At 35.6% G+C, this 24726-nt stretch overlaps 1 protein-coding gene across 2 annotated transcripts in view; it reads left to right on the top strand.

Annotated features, from left to right (window-relative positions):
- Positions 1-24434, top strand: part of LRRC49 (leucine rich repeat containing 49) — a 35215-nt gene extending 10781 nt beyond the window's left edge. The window contains exons 1-10 of one of the 2 annotated variants that reach the window (XM_088063049.1): positions 3112-3168; positions 3267-3328; positions 5334-5481; positions 12048-12131; positions 12860-13011; positions 14986-15223; positions 16454-16639; positions 20459-20568; positions 21230-21383; positions 23342-24434. In XM_088063049.1, coding sequence (XP_087919175.1) covers positions 5443-5481; positions 12048-12131; positions 12860-13011; positions 14986-15223; positions 16454-16639; positions 20459-20568; positions 21230-21383; positions 23342-23548 — 1170 coding nt within the window. In that variant the 5' untranslated portion in view covers positions 3112-3168; positions 3267-3328; positions 5334-5442 and the 3' untranslated portion in view covers positions 23549-24434. Of the gene's footprint in view, positions 1-3111; positions 3169-3266; positions 3329-5333; positions 5482-12047; positions 12132-12859; positions 13012-14985; positions 15224-16453; positions 16640-20458; positions 20569-21229; positions 21384-23341 lie in introns of those variants that run through there. The other variant, XM_088063048.1, reaches the window with a different exon arrangement.
- Positions 24435-24726: the final 292 nt, after the last annotated feature.

Raw genomic sequence — 24726 nt, 5'->3', positions numbered from 1 at the left:
TTACTTAGATAGCTACATTTTTCTGGCCTGCATAATTTAGTTCCTAGTCCCCTGTTGCTGCTGAACCTTTCTTGTCTTCAGTTTCTGCTATTTGTCCAATTGGAATTGTTCTTAGATCTCAAAAATGAGAAATTTCTGCTCATTGCTGATTCTGTCACTGTACCTTCCCCTGTGTCAGTGATGTTATCTGGAATTCTCTTTGCTTGTAGCTTCTGCCTTTTCAGTCCTCTCAGGTGCAACTTGTACTTTCTGCTTGCCTTCTGCTGTCACAAGAATCAGCATGAAATTTAAATTAGTGACTTACAGACTTGGACTCTGTGCTGTATCTCAATGTTTTAGTGTTTCCTGGCAGAGGCAGTGTTTCAGAAGATGATGTTCTCTTCAGGGAAATATTTATTTTGCTTGTTGTCCTGTGGATTTTTTTAACTGTTGTTGTTGTTGCTATCTTTTTGGGTTTTTACTCTGGTTAAATTCTAATGAAATGCAGTTTTGTGATTGTGGATTGTTTTTTTTTTCTTTGAATGGTAATTTTAGCTAGTATGGCACTAACTCTATGTTTAAGTTTTGGACACATTATATTGTCTAAAACTCTTAAGAAAATATGGCTCCTAAAATAAAATATTTTTTCTTATTTTAATGATAGGTGTTGTCTTTTACTGTGTGTACAATGATGTGCGTGTGTTTCTTTACTTACATTTGTTTTATTTTTTTAAAATGACAGCCACATTCCTTTTGTATGGAAATTCAGTTTCTGCTGCAATAGGAAATTACTAAAAATGCAGAAATATGGAAAGAAATAGATCATTCTATGGAAAGAATATCCAAGATATTTTATTTCTGGAGTGCTCAAGTAGCTGAGGGAGGGGGACTATATTTCTTTAAGATGAAGATTAAGATCATGTGGTTGATTGTGCAGGTGGTAGAGATATTTTAATCATTATATTGTTATGATCTAGCACTTAACTGCAAAATATTCACTCCTAAGCTCATGAAAATAATTTGTTTACTGTGCTTTAGTTACTCAGCTACTGTGACAATGCTCATTATGAATCAAGCTTTTTAAGTTTGATTAGTCCTTCAAATGAAAGAATCTAAACTCAATTTTAAAAATAAATTACTGTTCTAAAATAATTTTAAAAATTAATCTGATCTAAATAACTTTGCATTTTTTTGTGAACCTTCCTTATTTTTCACATACCTCCCTTTGACCTGCCCTAAGTGTATTATTCTTGTATAGGAAAGAGGATGATCTCCTTTGTCAAACAAAAGAAGGTTCTGTACTGAACTCTCTGCCCTTTGCAATTTACTGTATTGAATTACTAAAGTTATCCAACTGGGTTGTAGCTAGTTTGAACAATTAAATCTGCAGTCAGACTTTACAATCTACTGGCCTTGGACTACCAGTTTAGGGACTGTTTTTTGTCTTTGAGCTTTTCACTACAGACTGAAAAACCTTGAATCATCAGTAGTTATTTTTGTAAGAATGAACTGTAGTTGATTCAAAGCTATAAGATTTACAGAGGTAGTCCTGGGGCTTGGTTTATAGCAGAAGCATCTTACAGGACTGAAGTGTATACAGAGTCTGACTACTCAGGAGAATAGCATGCAGAATAAATGATTACAAAGAGTCTCATATGGCATCAAAAGCACAGATCTATACATACCGTGAGTTATGAAATATCTACTTATTTTCCATCCAATTGTGAGTTAAGGCCTCTGATAGGAAGATTATCTATGTTTTTCTTTGAAAGAATGACCGGCTTCTTTGCTTTGAGGAATTAAATTCAGTATTTTGGATTTTGTCATCTGGAGCTTGATCTTAGACATAAAGGAGGACTGGTCAAGACTTTTTTCAGGAAAGAGCTCCTGCCCTCTGTCCACCTCACTATAAGACTTTGTATCAAAATTGAAGTAGCCAGAGGCTTTGGGGGGTTTTTTTAAACAATCCTGTCTAGTGTTTCATGCCACATGTATGAGACTTGCAACAAGTTTTACAAGAGACCAACACATCCTGCTAGGAAATTTGACTTGAGGGTTAATTACTTTGTGTTCCCCAGTGATTAGCTGAAGTCATTACTGCTTAAGCATTATTGTGCATCAGCCTATAATACCTATTTTCATGTGTGTATCCACCTGTATCATGTGTGTCCATCCTTTTAGGCATTAACACCAAGTAGCCTTAGGGACTGAGGGGATGCCCAAATGTATGAACTCAATTTTTCCATGGTCTGATCTGGGGGGACTCAGGACACCTCTGAACCAAGAGTTTTGCAACTGCAGGCTTGATCACATAAGCCCTGCTCATTGTATCCAGCAGTGACTCTCAGCAGCTTTGTTAGTTTAGATTTAGTGTTTCATTAGGAGCTTCAGGGTTTGTTTGAGCTCCCTTTGTTTACCTGTTTGGAATGAACTGGTCTGGACTGCTATGTAGACATGTCAGAAATCTGATGAAGGGAGGAAGACATGTAGGCTAAAATCAAGACACTGAGCTCTGATGCTCCTTTTCCTTTCCCAGGTTTGTGTCCTCTGGTTTCAGGTTGGAGTATGACCACTGTTAGGTAAGGAGATGCAGACTTAGAACTGAGGGGTTAGGTTTGAATGGCTTGTGAATCCCTGCAGACTGTGCTGTCTGTCTGATATGGATTTATGTTTCATAAATGAAGTTTGATCTTACTTGATATGTCTCATCTTACTAATATTTGAGTTATTTGCTATTTAGAGATTCTCTGCAAAGACATTTAATGGCAATGTTAAATTTAGAGTTTCTTATTCTGTAAATTCACAATTCATGCCTTCATCTAAATGTACTAATTGTAAAGGTGACAGAGTCCTTCAGGTCATTCTCTGTCCAGAGAGTCACTGCTGTTTGACAGTGCTAATTGCACTGCTGTATTGCACTTCAAAAACCTTATTTCAGCAAGTTTTTTTTTTTTTTTTTTTTTTTTTTTTTTAGCATGTTTATCCTGCAGTTTAAATGCTGAGACAGCACCTTGGCTTATTTCCCAAAAGCAGCAGCAGCAGCCGTATCCTCCTTTTCTTTACCATCATTTGCTTTGCAAGTGATGCAGCTTGTTCTGCAGAGTGGGATCTGCACTGAAACACTCCCTTGCAGTCTGCATTAGGGAGAGATGGAGCTGCACGTTCAACAGAAATCAATGTTGCAGCAAGGTTACAGCATTTAGAAATGAAAGCATTTCATCAGGCCGAATAAAGAGGCTCAAAAGCCAATTTCAGCTGCTGAATTTATGCTTATCTTTTCTTTCTAGAAAGATGTGGATACTTTACCCTGTCTCCAGCGTCTCTTCCTCAGCTTCAACAATATATCTAGGTAAGGGGAATGGTAGCTTGCTTCCTATCAGTAATTTGAACTGTATATCATGAAAATTTGAATTCAAACACTGTGAGTACAGATCCTTTTTTCCTTCCCTAACATGTCAGATAAAAATACAATCAAGGCATTGTCTATTTTCTACTTTAAGTATAACAATTCTTGAAACCCTTTGCATTTAAATGTAATTGTACTGTGAGTATTCTACCAAGAAACATATTTTTAATTGATTATACTGTTTATAGTGGTCAAAATTAAAAGTGGATTTGTAAATATGTTGTTTTGCTGTTAACCTAGTTGTCTGTTAAAGCAGCATTATGCAAGGTACAAATTATATTTAACATTCCATCACTGTATTTCTGGAGTTATGCAAACTGCTGAGTCAGATTCTGTTTGCTATGGGTAAATTATTTCATGCTTGTATTTTACTTGTCCACGAATTAATAAAGTCTGAAAGGTATATTCATGGTTCTCCTTCAGACCAGATGGCAGAAGCAAAATAGCTCAACTCACAAAGCTGGGCTTCTATAGTTTCAAGTAACTAAGAGCATTTTGTTATAAATAGAAATGTTTGTCTTCTGTGCCTTTTCATATTAATGCATTTTTGAAGTCTGCCTTTATGCTTGTGCCAGTATTTGAAAAAAAAGCCAAGTGCCTGCATTATCTTCAGTTTGCGATGTCCTTTTTTTAATTCCTTGATCACCAACAGCTTTCTTTGTTTAGAATCAAATAATTAGATGTGAGGTAGGGGGAAGATGCTTCGTGTTCTAATTACTGGAAATGTCATGCTATTCTTGTGGTATCTGCTTTCTCTGTAAAATGTACTTAGTAGGGAGCTTTTATTTTAATAGCTACTCAAACATTTTATATTGACCTGCATTATGTTTTTTGCAGACATCTCCAACCTACTTGTCTGTGTTCCTTAGGTTCTTAAAGTACAAATGCAGTACATCTTAAATACTCATGGCAGTTAAACATTTAAAAACAATTCAGAGATGAACCACAGGAGTCTTTCTTATGCTACTCCCTTAATTAATTTGCTACTCTTCTTATTTTATGTTTTAAATTGGCATAGTGAAGAGAGGGGGTTAGAATTTTGCTTCTATTGAATCATTTCCATAATTGAGACTTGCCTTTGTTTCTGGCTTTCTAAAAAAAGTCTCAGGTTGGCAGGAGCAAGGAGGGGACTGCAGCAGCTTGACTCCCTCGCTGTCAGGGAGCATCACTGCAGTCAGGGAAATTGCCCTGTCTTTTTATGGACTTGGTGGATTTTGTGCAGCTTTCTGACTACTCTCTCATATTGATTTAGGCAAATTCATGTTATTTTTACAGTGTTCAAAGAAGGAAAAATGTTTGGAATTTACTGTGAGGTTTTGATTTCTCAAAGTTTGTGATCAATAGCTTGCTTCTTGGTACTAAATCAATTTTTTTGTCATTTATTCATGGAGGCTTTAGTTGGTCTATTGCTAGATCTAGTCTTAGGTTTCATGTAAGTTACAAATACTTATCTAGAACATATATGGAAATATATAATTTGATTTGAGTTTGCAGTTGGAATAGGTATAAAAATATCTTAATGTTAAACAAAAGATATTGCTCTTCTATAAATTTGATCTATGCATGTGGGTAGATATGTGGATAGATAACTTTAACTCTCTATTTACTAGTCATTATTTTAAAACACACAAATGAAAAATTTCTTTTAATCACATTCATCTCAGGTTTTTTAAAATAAGCTTTTACTACATATAGCAGTTCTGAAGGCTAAAAACCCTGTAATTCTCCTTATTCTGCATCTCTTTTTACCTGTATGTGAAGAGACTAAAAAGTACCAGCAGCATCTGCTGGTATTTCAGAATACTTGTATTTATCTTATGCAGTATTGATGGGTGGAAGTGTTTCAGTTCAGTTAAATATTTATGTTCTGTCCTTAAGAAATAAAATCTTCCACCTCAAAATTATTCCTGCTCCATGGCATTAAAATTTTAAACTCTTTTGATTACAGTTTTGAGGATATTCTGTGCCTTGCTGATTCCTCATCCTTATCAGATATCACCCTTGATGGCAATCCAATAGCTCAGGAGACATGGTACAAACACACTGTTCTCCATCATATGATGCAGCTCCGACAGCTAGATATGAAGAGAATCACAGTAAGAAATTTCTGTTTTCATAAAATTTAATAGATAATTAAAATCAGAAGTAAAATGCAGGGGTTTCTGTGTATATGTGTATATTAAAAGTACAAACTTTTTTCTTAATTTAGCATTGAATTGAATGGTGAATAGACATTACATGTTTATTTTGAAGTGCTAAAACTCTTCAGCAGCAAATGCTGTAGGTTCAGCTGCCATGTGACATGAGAGAGCTTGCAAAGCTTTTGGTTAGAATTTTCCTAACAGTCTTTGCTGATTTGTTGTAAAGCTGAGAAGGAACAGCACATTTCTTCCAAAGGAGTGTTCTGTTTGCCCTAAAACTGCTGTAATTGGTATCTTTTGTTTAAGAATTTAATTGGTTTCTTTAATCAGCCTCCCTAGGGAGATCTGGTGATCACACAGTTTGTGTCTGCCCGTATTTCTCTCTTCGTAACCTACTCTCCTTAATAATTTCTGTTTCTGCTGCTCAAGTTCAAGTAACCTTGATAAGGGAGAGAGGACTTGGACACAACTCAGTCTCCTACAGGCTTCTTGAAAATCCACTTCAGAGGATGAAAGAAAATCACCAGGGTTTTACCATAATGCCACCTCTTTTCTCTTTTAATATAGGAATACCCTTGCTAATTCTTCTGTGCCTACTCAAAAGTGATGTGTAAGCATGATTTCTTACTGGAGAAATCTGTCCAGCAGCAAGCAACAGTGATACAGTGGTAACTTTTTGGACCAGGTGCTGATACATACACCTTCTTTTAAATGCTAATTTGCTTTGTACAAAGGCTGTAGTGCATTGTAAACTGCAGCTGATGCTTTTTCATAGAACCAGTTAGGCTGAAAAATATAACATGTATGTGGAAAACATTGCTTTAAAAAAGAAAGTGATTTGGGGCGTGAGAGTTTTGCTCCTGTCATTGAAAATACTAAATACTTGTTTGTTCACAGATATTCTAAGCTTCGGGGGTTTTTATGACTTTATACTGACTTAATAATTGCTAATTACTTTGCTTTTGAAAACTTCCTTCATCAGTGTTTTTTTGGAAACTTGAGTTGCATAAAGAAAGTATCTCTCTATCTCCCCACCTTTTCCCTTGTCAAGAGGGGATGGATCCTGGTGGAAATATCAGTGATGGGAAAAACTGTAGAAAGAGCTTTTTAGACTCCATGAGGTCTGTATGGGGGAAAAGTTGTCAGAAGTGCACAGCCTTGGGAAGAACTTAATCTGGATTTGCACCTTGTTAAACATCAGAGAATCAACCACAAAGACAAAAAGCCATAGAAAACCAGGCTTCACCAGTTGTGCTCCTCATAAACCTACTTGTAAAAATAATGTGTTTTACAGTCTTTATTTGCCTTCTGTTTTCTGAGCCTTTTAACATTTTTCTCCATGTAGAGGGTGCTATATGTTTTCTCTAATAAAAACTACCCAGATAATCGTATGACTTAAGAAACTGGAATTTAAAGGAAAATAACAAGTGTCATGGGATTTGTTGTAAAATTAAAGAGCTGGCAGTCCCAAATCCAGCTATTCTTCCTAGCACTGCAACACGCTGTTGCCATCGGCTGTAAGGGTAGATCTAACCTTGTGGGGGAAAGCACTTGCAGTGTTGAGTATGTGATTTGCAGTCTTGTTTAGTGTAAGACACTAAACTAAATTCTAATTACATTTGTAAGATCTTTTCTTCATCATCCTGAAAAACATTTAGGCCATTTGGAACTTCAGCTTTGCTTTGTTTTGTAACAAACTGAAACGGATGATTGTTGGGTTTTCTTCTGACCAAGTATTCTTCACTAACTTGTTCAGAAGCTTTTTTGCTCAATAACTGAGTTTTACACAATTGCTAGCTCTGATTTTAACTTTCCTTTCAAAACTTTTCTTTGAAAAGTTTGTATGAGACTTGGGAGCTTCATTCATGTTTTGTTTCAAGAAGATGCACACTCTTTGGTGCCAGGCTTTTTCCATAGGATTCCCTGGAGAAAGGAGCCCTGGTGCAAAAATTTAATGACAGCTGTATCTGCCTTAGGGCACTATTCAGAAACATAGAGCTGCCATGAAAACCAAGGACACTGTAATTAGAATAAAACATTTGTGCATTGTAATTGTTCTAATACCGTTTAAGTTGGGGTAGATTTGCCTTTAGGCAAGGGGTTGTATTGTATTATGACAACTCTCCAAACCCTGACCTGTGTAGAAGCTGATGTTTTCTTAGGCCACCTCCTCCCTAAGCCATTTTTAAACATAAGATTCAAGCTCTTGTACCGCTGAAGCACAGACCCAGCTGCAGTGAAATCAGTGGAGGTTAAGTACTCGTAACGCTCTTCACTTGTTCATTGTCCACACAAGATGATTTTGAGCTGAAAACTCAACCACTTGGTGTTGTGTATCTACAACTCTATGAAAATCTTTTGCTTGCTTGACCTTTGGTAGCTCAGTCTAAAGCTTAAAGACTGCACAGGAGGCTGAATTACCGTGGCTGGACAGACTCTTGTGTTCACTTGTGTTCCTGTCAGTAACTCACAGTTACACCTTTACCTCACCTTAGCTGCAAGGTGATGGGACTGGACAAATGGATCCATGGAATGGGCTTGTGCAGAGCCTTAGAGCAGACTCAGGTTGCATTTTTGATTATTTACCATGGTTAACTTAGCATAATGGTTGTTCTTCTGGGCACTGAAGCTTTTTCACCCTGTTTTGCAGTTTGAACTTTTTCAAAAGTGGGTCTACCCAGTGGTGCTTAGTTTGACTGGGACCTATTTCTTCCACTCTTTTGTAATAGTAAGCAGATATTGTCTGCAGATATGTAATAAAATATTTAAATATGATTGAAATGTGTACATATTCCTTACTAAGGAGTTATATAACCAGGAACATTTGCTATCCATCACTTCAAACAGACTACCTCAAGAGAATTTGCTAAGTGTGTATGTATTCCTATATGTGTGTGTAAATATGATATATAATACAAATTTTTTAAAATGTTACCAGATTGAAAGAGAAGCTGTGTTATTTTATAAGTAAAGCTTGCATTTTTCATTGTTGTTTTATATGTTTTAGAAGCTTAAAGAGAGCTGTGTTTGGTTTTGATTATTTTCTTAGACATTTCATTGCTGCTCAGGGAGTAGGTTCTATTGCTTTATCCAGAATAGAATTCATTACTGTATTCCATCACTACCATAAAGTGTTCTAAGAGCTTTTTTTAAGGAGGGATCCCTAATTTTTTTTCTTTCCACTGGGAAATAAGATACTTCGGTGTGACTTTGTGCGACTTAAATGGTGTCATTTGTTGAAAGGCACTTGTTTGAAGCAGAGCAGAGCAGTAGTGAGGAGGAACGCGTGCATTTCCCTGCGGTCTGTTGCGGATCCACTCGGTGCTGCGGAGCCGGGCAGTGACGGCCGCCGGCAGGGGGCGCCATCGGCACGGGAAAGCCCTCACGGAGCGCGGCGGGAACGGCCCGGGGAGCGAACGGAGCCTTGGGCCAAAGCAGCGGGAGAACGAGGGGAAACAAATGGTACAGGGCGAGGGCTCCAGCTCTTCCGAAATCCTTTCTGAAAGAGAAGGGATGATAGCAAAAATGAATTGTGGCAAGGTTATGTAGGGGTTTGTCTCCTACCTTTTTTGGTACTCTGGGGTTTTTTAGTTGGTTCCTGCGGAATGTGTTTTTAAAGGTTGCTTGCGTGTGTTGTGCAAGATTAATCAAGAAATTTATATGTAGATGTGACCCTTGATCTTCATTCAGAGATTTTCTCTATCACTCTGCCTTTATGAATACAGAGTAAAGCTAAGGATGTGTTTTAATTTTTGGCTGAGCTAACTTCTTTTAGAAAAGGATTAGTGTTTTTAAAATTAGGACTCTTAATCAAGGAAAAAAAAAAGTCTTATTCAGTTAATACTCTTATTAGAATGTAATTTTCATTAGTTGATTTTGATATTTGTGTGGAGACTGTTGGTAGGTAAGGTGCAGGACTGACTTCAGGAGGGGCAGTAGACCCTCCTGCACGGAAGACAGTGCTGTAAAGTACATGTCCAGACTGGATTAAGGGAGACCTTTGAGAAGAAAGATAGAGTAAGAAGAGATTTGTAGAAGCTGAGAAAAATCTGACTTAGGGAACTTTATGGATGATTACCTTAAAGCTTGGGAAAAAACTACAGCAAGTTGTTTTGAAATGAAAAAAAATAATGAAGGCTAATTTTCTATCAGTGCAATTTTGTTATCTAGTTATCACCTCCACCAGTATGAAACACAACACCAGCTCAGTTAGTTTGAAACTGAGTCTCTGATGAATGGCCAGATGTTTTCTGCCAAATAGAATGGACAGTTTCTGCTTCCACTTCCTTGGTGGTAAAACTAGCTGACATTACTCTTCTTTCTACATACCAATTTAATATAATCAAACATCTAGGGAATGAGAAAAGTCCCTTAATTTAAGACTTCTAAACATACTTTGTTATTTGGTATGTTCAATGTGTTGAAAAGTCATTAGAGAAGATGAAGAGAAAAAATTGTAAAAAGCTTGTTTTTTTAGGAAGCCAAGTTTAAAAGCATAGATACATAGTCAAATGAAGTGATTTAATTAAAAAATAAAAAATCCCTTAAAATAAAACACTAACAGAATAATGAAATACATAATTGGGATAAACAGCTATAATGAGAATATTGTTCGCAGTTCTTAAAATTCTGAATCGTATCTTGACGAACAGTGCATTTTTATTTTGCATTATTAATGATGCATTCATATTTGTGGCATATTACCTGCATGGGGTTTATTTAATGATTTTTACAGCTTGCCCTGAACCCTCCCATTCAAGTGTTGGATTTTGTTGTATGGTATTTTGTTGCAGCGGCACCTAGAAGGCCTTCTGTACCTGTGTGTGCTTTATTTTGTTATTCAGTTACTGGTGATCTCCTATAACATGCACTAGTGACCTATGAGAGTCCTTCTAACCTGGATTATGCTGTAATTCCATGACACTAGCCCCTTGGAAATACCCTGTTTAGGAATAGTTTAAAAGTCCAGTAGCAGAGGAGGCCACCAACAGAACTTGATCAGCAAAAGACAAGTGCTTTGAGAATAAATTTAAAAAAAAAACAAAACAAAAAACAACAACAAAAAAAAAATTAGGGGCTTTCCAGTTAGTGTTCCAAGGAAATTCTTGCATACGACTGTGTTAGAGAAGCTTGACCTGTCCAAAGTCTCATGCCTTACTGTGCATTGAGGTACTCCTCTTGTTTAATGTATGATGCTAGGCTAAAGTCATGGAGGAACAGTTTGAAAATCTGTTGTTTAACCCCTTTTCAGACTGATGCCAAAATCCATGGTGTGTCAGTGGGTTTCAGGGGGACTGTACACAGATCAGAGTAAGTCTACATGCACTGAACTTCTTATGCTTTGGAAATTTTTTTCTTAAAAATGTAATGGCCATGCTAAGTGTGAAGTTCCTGTTTTATTTTATCTTCCAGTAAGCACTCACCCATGTGCTTGGGAGTTCTTACAATGCTCTAAACATAGCATGTTTTATTTATGTAGAAATTTTGACATGTCAATATATCTTACTGCTTGATGGTGCTTTCTGTTCATTTTTGTTTGTTAATTTTGTTAACATATAACTTTTCTAGAAAATGAAAAGGTTTGGACAGGAGCTTTCTATTTTGAGGAAATGAAAACACTTTTCATATGCTCTGGGAAGACACTTCAGTAGAAACACCCAAATGGCATGTGAAGTAAATCAAAATAAGTTAAAGTATGCTTCCCAAATATTTGTGTTGGAAGGACTCTACACTTTTTACTTCATAGTGAATATTTCTTTTGTTACTTGGAAAATATATGTTCTTAAAATACTGTGCTGTGAGAATGTTTAGACTTCTGTAAACAAGGGGCATCCAACCTAATATGGGTGTATTGCAGCATCAAATTGCTGTACCAGGAAAATGAAGCAGCTTCACTTTCATTGTTTAGAAATCAATGGCTTTCTTCTTGAGACTTTGTGATAAGGCTGTAATATTGATGAGACATAATGGTTATGGAATAGCTAACTTTGAAAATGATCTGTTCTTCTCAAGTTCTGTTGCTGATTGAGAAAAGCTAGGGCCTGGAAACAGTTTATAATGATGAAAATTAATCTTGGGTTATGAATCAGGCATATATAGAACCCAACTTTTTTGTTCTGTGTGGTTTTTTTTACAAAAAAATAATCCTGCTAATTTCAAAAACTACTACAAAGATAAGAAGATGTACTGTCATATCTAAAAGTATTTCTCATGGTCATACTCACCATATGCTTTATACTTTTTCAAAGACTCTTACATATATTACTTTTAACTAGCTTTATCTTCAGCGTTTATGTCTGGTTAGTTATGTGTTCTGTTTTTCTTGAGTTATGTATAATTAACAATTTTATTGGTTTTAATAGTATTTAGAAACATTAAGATGATAAAAATGCTAAAATTGTGTTAAAATGAAAATTTACATTTAAAATACCAACACAAGAACATAATTTACCAGTAATACTTTTCAGAACTGGCTCAGTTCCTCCCTTTAGGAATTTGGTTTTCTTTTTTTTTTCATCCAGGAAGAAGAAAGACGTATGGCATCTATTGCAGCAAGGAAAGAGGAAGAAAGGAAGCGTGAAAGCCATAGACAGACCTTGCTTAAGGTATTGTCTGTGGCTGTTCTAAGGTTACTGTCAACCAATTTACAGCAATAATTTATATCCAAAATTTTTTGCTGCAGATATTATATTGTATATCCCAGTACACCTCTATCTATTTTTACAGCTTCAACAGTGCACTCCATGACTGAAACTCTTCAGTCAAATATGCAAGGTACACTTTAGCAGAACGCCCATGTTGAACACAACTATGATATGTGTCAGTGAATGGCATTTCATTTTCAGAAATCCAAGCTAAAGTAAAGGACTTCTCCAGTGATTTTGCATTCCTTGGTCTCCCCTTTTCAGATGAACACTCTTGACTGCAGCTGTGCAGGGTGTTCTGAAGTAGTTTTTCCTTCATATTTTCCTGGTGAAGTTGTTCCTTTCCATGGATAGAGTGAAGGGGCCCTGAGGCCCAGCTGTTGTTTCTGTCAGCAGAACTTTGATCTGTCTTATCTCCCAGCCCAGCTGAACTGCTTGGAGCTGACACACACGAGAGAGAAGTGCCCCACCAGGGGAAACCCTGGTGCCCTCCAAAATGCTCTTCATAGGGCTGCTGACTACATGAGCTGTGCTCCTAACAGGAGACCAAAGTTCAAGAATCTAAGAGTATCTACATTCCATTTGCTGTGTTAATATCACTGTTTGTCTCCAAATAAGCAGCATATTGCTGAACAAACCAACGTGTTGATCCTGCCCTGTCATGCCTTATAATGTGTGTCTTGTTTCAGGAAAAGAAGCGGTTAACGATTGGTAACATTGCTCGGCAATGGGAGATCCAGCAGAACCGAATTGCTCTTGAGGCTTCTTTAAACAAAGATAAAGAAAATGAGCCCTGCCAGATCAATGGCAGTGCTGCATATGTATTTCCTGAAGAAAGCAGGTATTTTATTGGGTGATACTTTTACCTGTTCATGTCTTAAGTTTCAGGTTACTACTTCTCACCTCTGAGATCTCACTGTATTTCATTATCAAAAGTACTATATGTGCAAATTCACACTGAAAAGATGGTTTACTTTGCTATTGACCATAACTAATAAGTAACATGTTTAAAAGAAATAGAACAGTAACTCATTGCTTAAAGAAGTGCAAGCTAAATTATTATGTGATTTTGCTAAATAAAGGACAACTTCATGTTTACAAGAAATGTTAAATGTAAATTCCTGACCCTTCTTTAGGCTGTTCATTTCCTTAACAGCTTAGATTGTTGCCTTCAGTTTAAATGAGCAAAATGAAGATGTATGAGCATTATGAAGATTTGTAATCTCTTTGTGTATGAAGAGGTTTCATAGTTGTATTCAGGCTCTTAATTTGAACTGCAGCGTCTTTTATTGGGCTGCTTTCACACCCATGCTATTTTAATAGTAGCAGTTACCAGACTTAGTTTTATTCTCAGGATAATTTTAGTATTCTTAGTTTAAAATATAATATTTTTGCTTATTTGGATCTAAAAAGGCGGCCGTGTGGCCAGAACCCACTGCAGAACTTAATGAACATTGGCTGAAACCAAAGTAGTGCTTCAACCTTGGTTAGCTCAGCCAAATGTCTGAAAAAATAGTCTGCACAAATTCAATAGCAATTACAGCTTCCTGCTGTCCCTGGTCAATGCTGGCAATGTCAGAGATGCTCAGGAAGTCTTTGTCTCTCACAAGAAGAACTCATCTGAGATTTTGTCTATTATGGCTGGAACTGGTTCTTATCTCCAGTCAAGTGCTACATCTTTTGAAACACTTTTTCCTTAGCATTTTTAAATTGCCATCATCTTTTCTATTCTTGTGTTTCCAAAGCTTTCCCTGAATGCATTCACCCACTGCTTTCTTGCCTGCTCAGTTTCTTTGCCATTTAATTCAGTGTTGGTGATCCCTCCCCCATGACCAAGTCAGTATAATTATGGTAGTTTGATTGTTGTTCTGTTAATGAACAAATTCCCATTGCTTGAGAAATGATGCTGTTTTGATGTATGTGTTTTATCATTGTGAAGAATTTCAAGATGAGCTACTAAGCAATAAAATTGCAGGTAAAATTCAGCATAGATACATGATTAGAGCTTCACATATGAAGTGGTGGGCTCTCAACATTTTCAGTTGAGTGAAATTTTAGAGTTCCGATTGTGATTGTCAAGAGAACATTACTCAAATGATTGCTACTAGTTAAAATACATTAAAAAGATTAAAAATATGGTAAAGAATAAAATAATGACAATCATTACATAACTTTAATTAATACTGTAATTTAATAACTGTAATTTGTGCTTGAGTTCTCTGTACACTTTAGGGCCAGCCAGCTGAATGGATCATGTTGAAAGTAGGACAGAAATAGACAGGAGTCAGGAATACCTGGATTTATTGCTTAATTTTAAAATTACTCTTGTCAATTGGAAAGGTCACATTATTTGAAAGAAATGCTTGAGTTATTACTTATGTCCACTTTCACATTTCATATAGCAAACAGAATGTGAGGGGGACATAGCTTAAATAAATACATTTTTTAAAATTTTGTTTAGATATCTAAAGCAACATGAAGAATGCAAGGTTAGCATTCTGAGCTGGAATTTTAAAGCAAATTACTAAATATGAATGGACTCTTTATTTAATTTGACCCCACCACCAACTCAGATACACCCAGAGCCTTTCTGCCGAAGAAGTAGAACAAATACAGTGTTACTTGATGGAAGAAGGGTTTTCCAGCCCATAGTGTATTTGAACCAGATGGGGTACTGAAAATGAATGAATGCTGAGAAATGCCATTGTATTTGACAGTTGAGTTTTGGTAAAAGAAAGGACTGCTATTCAGTAGAGTGATGATATTATTTCAAAATCATCTCATTTGTATCACTGTATTTTTATTTCCTCTACAGATCTCTTGATACAATCCTGAGCAGTGCAGTACAAGGCTTGTCTGTTCTAGAGTCTCATTTAGTGGAAGTGGAAGGAGACACTCTTGGCTTGTATGGTGCTGGAGCACTGGAGTGCCTGGATCGAAACTGGAGTGTTCAAACAGCTGGCATTATTGCCACAGTCTCCTTTATGTTCATAGAATTTGATGAAATTGTTCAAGTATTAGCAAAACTGAAGACAAAATTTCCTAATTGTGTGGTGAGCATGCCTCATGTTTCAGCTCTGAACAGCTATGGAACATGGATTGTCTAATAGAACCTTACTTTGGCATAGCCCCCACTAAGTGCTTTTATGTAAATAGACACAGATAAGAATTACATATTTCCTTATGTTATAATGCTAACCTTGATACTTAAAAATCAATCATTTTAATTTAGATTTCTTTTCAGACTGGTTTTTATTTCTTTTAATTCCTTTGACCTACCTAATTATTTTTAAGTTGCAGAACTTGTGTGTAAATACAGTATTGTTGTTCTGTACTATTGTTATGGATCCATGGTATCAGGAAGACTTCATTTGTGTCATGAGTTCAAAGGGCAAATTGCTGATAGGATAAAAAGATTAGAAGGAGTAGCTAAGCAAATTAGCACAGTTCATGGAATTCCTCAGTTCTTGACAAAGAAAAGCAGTATGAATGAGAAGTTTCTTCAGTATGTCTCTTTTTTTCTTAGTCATTCAAATCAGTCATTTTGATGCAAATATTAAAATAGAGATAACAAACATAAGTAATTTGTAGCTCAGATTGATTGGCTCTGGAGCTCCCTGCTGCTTCTCAAGATTTTGACTATAACAAAATTTGATGGCTTAATTGAGACTGATAAATTTCTGGGGAGCTTAGGACAAATTTATCTGTCTTAATGAAACAGTTGTTTCAGTGTGGATGGGGGCAGTTTGTGGGTGATAACAGAATCACAACTAAATTTTTATCTTCAGCATCAATTTTTCCTCCTTCCTCTTCCCAGAATAATGTTACTGTGTAGCATACACCATGCTCATAGAGACATTAGTGTAGGGCAGGGTATGAATTAGGCCAGCAGCCTGTGCCCAAAAGGGGCAGAATATTTTAAAAGCATCTATTGTAATTACTTCTATGTGTAGATATTGCACATGCTTTACTTGCAGGATTAAAGTAGACGTTGATTAAGTAGTATCATTGCTTTATGGAACACTGAAAATATTCCTGCTTTAAGTAAAGAATTTACAAATTGCTTGGGGCTTGTAATGTTGACATCTCTTAGTATATGTAATACGGCACTTGGTTGATGCATTGATGTGTTTTGCTACAGAGACCTCAAATGAAATGAGCTCAGTTGCTTCATCAGACACATGATTATTACACTTTGAAAATTGAGTGGCACAGAATAGGAATCATTGTGTTCACTTTGTATTGTTTCCTTATTTAATTTATTGGGATTTTACTTTTTTTAGCACCTGAAGTTTAAGGAGACAAATCTTGTGGCGCTGCAGCAGTTCAATGCATTGGCTGAGATGCATCGCATGGAACAGTTGACAGTTGATCCTCAGGGAAATCCAGTTGTCAACTTAACTTTGTGGAAATACTATGCTCTGTTCAGACTGAACCATTTTAATCTACAGAAGATAAATGGAGTGAAGGTAGGATGGTGTTGCTTCTTACAATTGGTCTTACAGGATAAATTAGTGTTGTTTTTAAAAGAGCAGACAAATTCCTGATGAAATGAATACTACCCTGACAGTGTCTTCTCAGTATTAAGGAGGAAAAAATTTAAGTGGACTTCACCACATAATTTCTTGTGCAATTAATATTATTTAATAAAACTATGTGGAAATTATTATTAAAGAACTGCACAATTTTGCTTGATTTTAAGAAGCAGTTTTTATTGTTTTTGAGAAAATCACAGTGCTGACATTGAATACTTACGCAAAAATGTGTTTCACAGACTCCTTAGTAGTTTACTGTGTGTGATTATTTGTAACTGCTACTGTTACAAAATACCATAGAATCATATTTTCTGCTCTAAGCTTGTCACAGGAAAGGTCTGTCAAATAGATTTTTGTTTTAAATTTTTTTCTGCTTGCTAGGTACAAGATCTTTAGGGTGGGTTTTTTTTCTTGGGGTGTGCATTTTATGTTTAAATAAATAGGAAGTTAGGACACTAATATTGCTGTTCTTTGTACTTTGTATTCCCCTTTACATCAATTGAAAGTAAATTTATTCAAATTCATTCACCCCATGACACATATAAAACAGCTATTTTATACTTGGGCTTTGATCATAAAGGGGGTGAAAATAGTTACAATGCAACACAATGTTTGAATGCACATTCAATTTTAAATGCTAAATAAGTTTAAGAGATGTTATGGAAGTTAATTAGAGCAAAAATAATACACAGCTTTAGCATTTAGATCTGGTATTTTAATTTGGTCATCATCATATGTTTTGGATTAGATATACTTGTTATCTGATCCAGCCAAAGCTAGCTGGATGTTGTGGTTTACTTGGTTTTAGTTATATAAAACATATATTAGCTGCTCAGAAGAGTAAGAGTGGGTAAAGAGATTAAATTAATTAACTAGCATAGAAAGGATGGATGGAAATAGGACTCATTCCAACATCACAGTATCTTGAAAAGGAAAAATATATAGTGATAATCAGTAATTCCTTGAAAAATATAGAATAACTTCAAATTAGTACTCTGCTGAAAAAATGCTCTTCACATTTGATTTTAAAAATATAAATTTTATTTATTTTTTTAGTGCATCAGATTTTCAAAATCAACACTAGTGATTCAAATGAAAAGCAAATAGAGGAAAAATCTTGTGTGTTTGGTCTTCATGGAGAAAGAAAGTAACACAACTGTTTAAGATGATTTTTTGTTACAATCTCAAGGTCAACAATTTCAGTCTGGGAGGGAAAACTTTGTATTTAGTAGTTCTTGGGGATTAATTTAGTAAATGGAGCACATGTACCACAGCGTGATTTTATGTAGGACATATATGAGATCTTAAATATGTATGACAAAAACATTTTTGTCCTCAGCAAACTTTTTCATCCAGACCACACTGCATGAAGATGTGCATACAGAATTTTTTGTCTAGTGTCGTTAATAATTTGAAAAGTGTCTTAGCTAAGCAGAAGGAAGAGAAGAGTTCTGATTTCTGTTCTTCATCACCCTACAGCAGAAGTCATGATATCTAGATTTGCAGATGTGTATTACCTATGGATTAGCATGAGTAGTAGATAATCCTATTTCAATATAAGGAACACAACCCCTGAAGTGATTCTCAGACCTTAGATCAGCCCTAAATAAGTTCAGATGACAGAAAAGGAAATGTGCATATTCTGCTCTTCTGATTACCATTAGTGTGCAATGTTTGTGGAGACTATTGTGTTGTCAGCTCTGAGGTACACAGAGTTGCAAAGTAAAAGCAGTATATACTAACTGAATTAACTAAATAAATTGCATCACTCTAGCACTTTCAAACTGTAAAAATCCTCTTTAAAAAAAACGTTCATTTTCTCCCCAACCCTCCCCTTTCATTCCAGTTAATATTCCAGGCTAGAAACTGAGTGTTGGTCTCCCCCTAACAATGGTTCTGTGCCCAATTGTTACATTTGTCCAATTGTTACATTTGCTAACTGTGAAGAAGCAAATTATTTTTATTGGGATACTACTTGAAGTTTTTCCCAGTGATAGTAATCTCAGATTAATTCTAAATTGTCAAGGTTTGAAGTTACCAAGCCCTCCAGACTGCTGTCCACCCAGTGGTATGGAATAGAGTGTGACAGATGCATCCCTTTCCCTGAGCAGGGCCTGCTGGCACAGTCGGTGCCTTTTCTGTGCACTTGGCAAGGGGCAGGCATAAAGCCTTACATTTATGTGATACTACCGTTATAATCTTTTTGTGATTAATGGAGCAAACAATGCACTGCTCTAAGATAGAGAACATGAGTTTGTGTGAGCTCAAGAGTGTATTCAGCATTGCTGTCTCTGTTGACCTGGTCTTTATGCTTCTCTTAACATAAATAAATACATTAAAATCACTTATTTCTCCAGCAGGCATTTCTGCCTGCACTGGGCTTTGTTTCCCTAGCTGCCTTCTGTGCTCTTTGTTTTAGACCTTGCTTCTGTTACAGACTGTTCAGCAAGGTTATCTACTCCAAGGCTACTAAGTAAGATTTACTCAATTTTCAGTGAAAATGAACAATTCCACTGTAAAAATGGAATTGACTTTATATTTCTGATTTCCTGATCTGTGTTTTCACTGAATATACCCCTGCATTAAGCCGTTGTGGCATACTTTAGGCAAGTGTAGGTTGTATAGTCTCTAAACATTGCACAAGAATACAGTAAAGATCTGTTAATGTGGACCAAAATTCCATTTTACTCATTTCAATAAAACAGAATACAAAGTTTGTCTGGAAGTGCTTAGTAAATATTTTGAGTATTGAAGTGTATTTAATAATGGGTTGCTTTCCCAAAATACGTTATAGGATGAATGGAAATTACATTTCATCCAAAAGTTAAGAAGTCAGTGAGTTTCATTGTCCAGTGTTATCCAGGTCAGATTTAGTGATCATAAAGATCGCTTCTGCACTCATTACAAAGTCAGGAGTCCAGAAACTGTGCCAACAAACTTTTGGCAGTTGAAGTCAGTTCATAGTCTGGCCATCAGTGGAGAAGAAACACAGGCCATGGTCTCCAGGGATTACAAGCCAAGATAAACAAAAAATAATAACCACCACCACCACCAGAGAATGAATCTCTTCCACCTTCTTTACACTTCAATTTTGTATAAAATGAATCCTGAAAATTTTTCAACCCTTGAAAGTTAGTTTAAGGAGACAACTGGAATTTAATATTGAAACAACAGTATGGTAAACATTTAGAGAAATATAATGAGTGAACACTTATTTTTGGGAGCTGAAAAATGCAGAGAAAAATTTTTCCCTCTAAAGCCTCTATTTTATAAAGCCTTTTACATGATGCTGCCAAAATAGGAGAGTCTGTAAGTTATCTTTTCACATGTGCATGCCCAGAATCTGTTTCTCCAGCATAACTTAATCAGAATTTTTCCAGTAGACCTTTTTTAAGTGCATGCAGTATGGAGCAGAATTAATATGTCTGGCTTTCAGAAAATGAGCGTAAGAAACCTTTATAAAATTCCTCATTTCACGAAGACTATCATGAAGCACAGGGCATCATGTATATACATTCAAATATCTAGAATGACAGGAAATAAAACAAGCACCAGTACCTCGTTTGCTTTCTTCTAAAATACATTTAAAGTAAAAGCAAGTCTATGTTTTGAAGATGTGCCTGCTACAGATCTGTGTGCAGTGTTCTGTATAACAAATTGTAGTTATTTCTCAATATAGATATGTAATGAAATATGAATGTGCTAATTTTGAAATGTAATTTTTTTCCCTTTTTTCCTCCCACTCTCTCACAGGTTACTGAAAATGATATTTTAAAGGCAGAAAGGCTCTTTGGCATTCTGGCATATGTGGCATCTTCAGAGCTGCCACATTATCGCATGCTTTCATTATTTGGAGAATCCAGGTAAAATAAAAGGAACAGAGCTGGAGTTTGTTCAGAACATGTTGTTTAACTCTTTTGCACGCTCTTATGATGAATTATTTTTAGGTGAAAGTATAAAAATTTCACAAATACCATCTAGAAGGTAGGTCCTCTGCATAATGAACAGGTGTTACTATCTCCTGGTCCATGTAGCCAGAGGTTTTCCCAGAATTTGTATGAAGTCTGCTGAGGAGATTAAAATGAATGTGCACACAAATGAACTGCATGTTCAGTTCTCCATTTGTACTGGGATTGCTGAAGACTTGTGGACCTTCATGATGGAGAACTGGGTATTTTTAGTGGCTATTTAATAGCGGTTAATTAATGGTTAACAGATTTAAGAGTTGTACTGTAAAAAAGGGTTCCAAGCCCCCTATTTTTAGTCTTCTGTAGACAAATACTTAATAAGACTAAAGCTTCTAGACTTCCTGTTTAGTAGATGCTATGTCTCCTATATCAAGGTCAATTGTTTAGAGACAAATTAATGGAGGGACATCTAGAGTCATATGTATTTTTAATGAGGATGCAATATACTTCAAAGCTCAAAAGTGTATGTTCAAAAGGAGAATCCCCCCTCACAATATCTAGAAATGTCTGCACTTAAAAGTTTTTGTTAATTAGGATTGTAAATCTCATTTCACAGGAGGAAGCAATTCCATTATCTGCTGGAGGGAAAGGGAAAGAAATCTGGGGTTGGGAGTGAGGAAAGTAGTGATAACAGAAGAAGCGGAGGGGAAAGCACAGCTCGAGCAACATTGAATTACATGACGAAGGATTTTCATATGGAAAAGCTTGAGGTAAAATATATCATTACAAAATGTTTACATTTTATGTTAGGTAACCTTAGGCTAGTACTCCTTAAATTTATCTGAACATCAAGTTTCAGTTGTGCTATTGAGAATAGTGGTTTTAAAAGATCACTGCTTAACATATTTACAAATCTGATCAAACATTTTATCTAACCAATCTTTTTCTCAGAATACTCAAATACTCAAAATGCTCAGTTTCTGTCTTTGGTGAAGTGATTCCTGAGCAGTGCCACAGTCTCAGAAGTACATTCTCACGTACAAGCCATATGGAGTGGGCACAATATTTTTATGAAGAAAAATGTATATTTTTTAAAATGTTGGATTTTCCCTGAATGAATTGGTGAAGAGCACCTTTAGAGAATACGTGAGATAGTGCAGGCTGAAGTAATAAAAGGCTGTTTCCTAGCTTTTAAGTGAGTTACAGGAAAATAAACATATAGGCAATGTATTAGATTTAATTATTAATAAAATTGCAAGCTGGCTTGTTTCAGACAAGGGCATCAGTCACGCTTATTTTAGTTTGTGTTTCTGATCTGCTAATTCTTTTGCTTGGGGAGAGGGAAATTGTTCCCAGGGAGAATATGATTTTTTTAGCCACAGTCTCCCTTCTGAGTAATCATTCTGAATTCTAACTGTGGGTACTCCCCACATTTGTCCCATTGTTTGCTTTTAGATTATTTGGAAATATATAAATCCTGTAGCGCAAGAAATTAAATCAAGTTCAGTAATCACTGAATTCTCTTATTCCATTGTGATTTTGTTATCTTAGATCCACAGCATTAGAAGGAGACAGTGACTGCATGTGTAGAGAGATTAAATTAAGAAAACATTTTAGTCTCAAAAGCTGTGACAGTAGCTCTTACATCTTTGAACAGCATGGAGTAAGACAGTGAAGTATTCCTTTTGTCTTTTACCATGGAACCAGCCCTATAATAAGATAAAATAAGTTTAGTATTCGTACAGCCCATTAAGTAAACGTGTTGTTTTCTCTTCCCAGTGCAGCAATTCCCACCTTGTCCTTTGCTGTAGCATTGTGCATGTGGCAGCAGGTACTGCAGGGTGTCACAAGAGTACATCCAGGCAAAAAGGACACCTTCCAGTTCCCCTGCAGCAGTAAACTAACATCAGAAATGTAACTGAAGAAGTGTATTGCTAAAGATGACAGTCTTGGGTCTTTGATTAATAATTTGGGATTTTAGCTGAAACTGCTAAAAAGCATTTTCTCACCTTTATTATACAATAAAGAAAACATTTGTTTTTGTGGCCTGAAGCATGATCTCACATTTTTAACAATGCCACCATCCAAACTAGTTAGATATTTAGCTCTAATATAACCTACTGTTCAAAGCTTAAGGCATTTTGTAGAAACTTTGCAGAAGCAGGGATTAATACAGCTTGAGTTACTAAAATGAAAAGCTAGAAGTTGCACAAAGCACAGTATCTTTTTATTATTTTTAAAGGTTCGGTTTACTTCAGTATCTAATGTAATGCACATTTAGGAACCAGCACTTGCCAGAGTGCCTGTAGAAAAGGATGGGTACTGGCATGTTTTTCTATGACAATGTTCTTGTTAGGGCAGGTAGAGAAACATACGCTTTTCAGCTGTTGTGCTATAAGGATGAAATTCTGGGAAGGCAGAGAAGACAAAATAGTTTAGTGCTTAATAATTTCTGTAAATTTTCACTGCTCTGCCAGAAAGCAACACAAATTGTAATGCTGTTAACAGACATTTATATAATTACTTGAAATTTAATTTCAGATAAATTAATAACTTAATATAGTATGAGTATTATGAATATATTAAGGGTCTATGGCACACTCATAAAAACTGGACATAGACCCTGGGCCATGCAACTTAAAACCATGGGGAGATTTTTTTGGGATTTGCTCTTGTTTAACCTTTTTTTCCTTTTTCTTATACATTGTGTAATTTTTCTCTCATGCAGGAAATCAAAGAAAGAAAAACATTTTGCCAGACATACATTGAGAACTTAGTGGAAGAAGCAGCTGACATCAATATGAAAAATGAGTCGTTGCAGAAGCTCTGGCCTCAGATGTTCATTGAACTTGTCAGAGATGCAGTGATAGAAATACGCAATAAAAACTCCTACATGAAGCTCTGCCTTCAGCGGATCATGGATCAGAAAGAGTAGAGTCGAGACATGCTGTCTCGCAGGCTTTTGGTTCACTATTCTCTCATGTTTTACAAACATAAACCAATAGAATATAAAATTATCTTCACTAGGGCATACTTCACTTCCTCCCCCAAAGGGACGCCTTTAAATCTTAATTAACTCTTAATAGTTTCAAAGTAAAAGTTTACTTTCATAATGCTTTACCAATGCTTCCTTGGCTAGCTAAAGTGATAACACTGAAATGACTTGGTGATTTTTTTTACTAAGTTTTTGTTTATTTTTTTCTGCTACCCTTGATTCTGTAGTGCTACAGCATTGATTTTTAAAGAAAAAATCAATTTACAAAGCTTGCCTTATTTTTATTGAACACTCTTCAATTGTCACTTTTTTGACTGCTGCTGTTTAAAAAACCCAAGAAGAGTAGCTAATTTTTTATGATCAGAAGCTAATAAATTATTTTTACATCCTGAACTCCATGAAGACTTACTATTCTTGTTTAATTTGTCAGATTATAGAACACTTTTTCACATGAGAGTGCTCAGAATATTGACATTTAATCAGCCTAATTCTCAACTGAACAAATTGCCCAAACTTAATTTCAAATTTTTTTCATTAATTTTACTAATAAGGTTGTGTGAATCGTTATAGGTAAAATATGATTCCAAGGTATAGTGACTTGAGCTTTATTTTTATTTTGTTAAAATATGTTAATATAATTTATTTTGTTTCTTGATTACTAACTTATTAACTTCTGAGGTTTGCCAAGATTAAATGAGCTAAAATGCATGCATTATATTTGGTAGGGTAACTTATAAATACTATTTGGATGTAATTCATTTCTGTGACTACGTGAAAATTTCATATTATCAATAAAAATAAATTCTCCACTTTTACCTTTCACAGATATTGTAAAGAAGTAATGTGTGCAAAGAAAAGACTTCTCCTTAATGCTACATGAAGAGATGAGACACAACTTGCCCCAAAATCAACTGAATGGGTAGAAAAAAAGCCCATTCCATAGTACAGTAACTACCACAATAAACAGCTTGCCATCTTCTGTCCAGAAATTGCATTTAGGAAGTGTTACCAAGTCCAGCTAGTTGCAGTGGATAGCATTCAGATGCAGGTAGAAATCTGTGCCATTTAAATTTATTTTTTCGTTCCATTATATCTTAACTAAAACAATCCAAAACCTT

This window comes from Pseudopodoces humilis, chromosome 16 (genome assembly GCF_049639895.1).
Source record: "Pseudopodoces humilis isolate 2021_Gansu_Grassland_sample_001 chromosome 16, ASM4963989v1, whole genome shotgun sequence".
Classification (NCBI taxonomy): domain Eukaryota; kingdom Metazoa; phylum Chordata; class Aves; order Passeriformes; family Paridae; genus Pseudopodoces; species Pseudopodoces humilis.
This window is presented reverse-complemented; position numbering and strand designations above follow the sequence as displayed.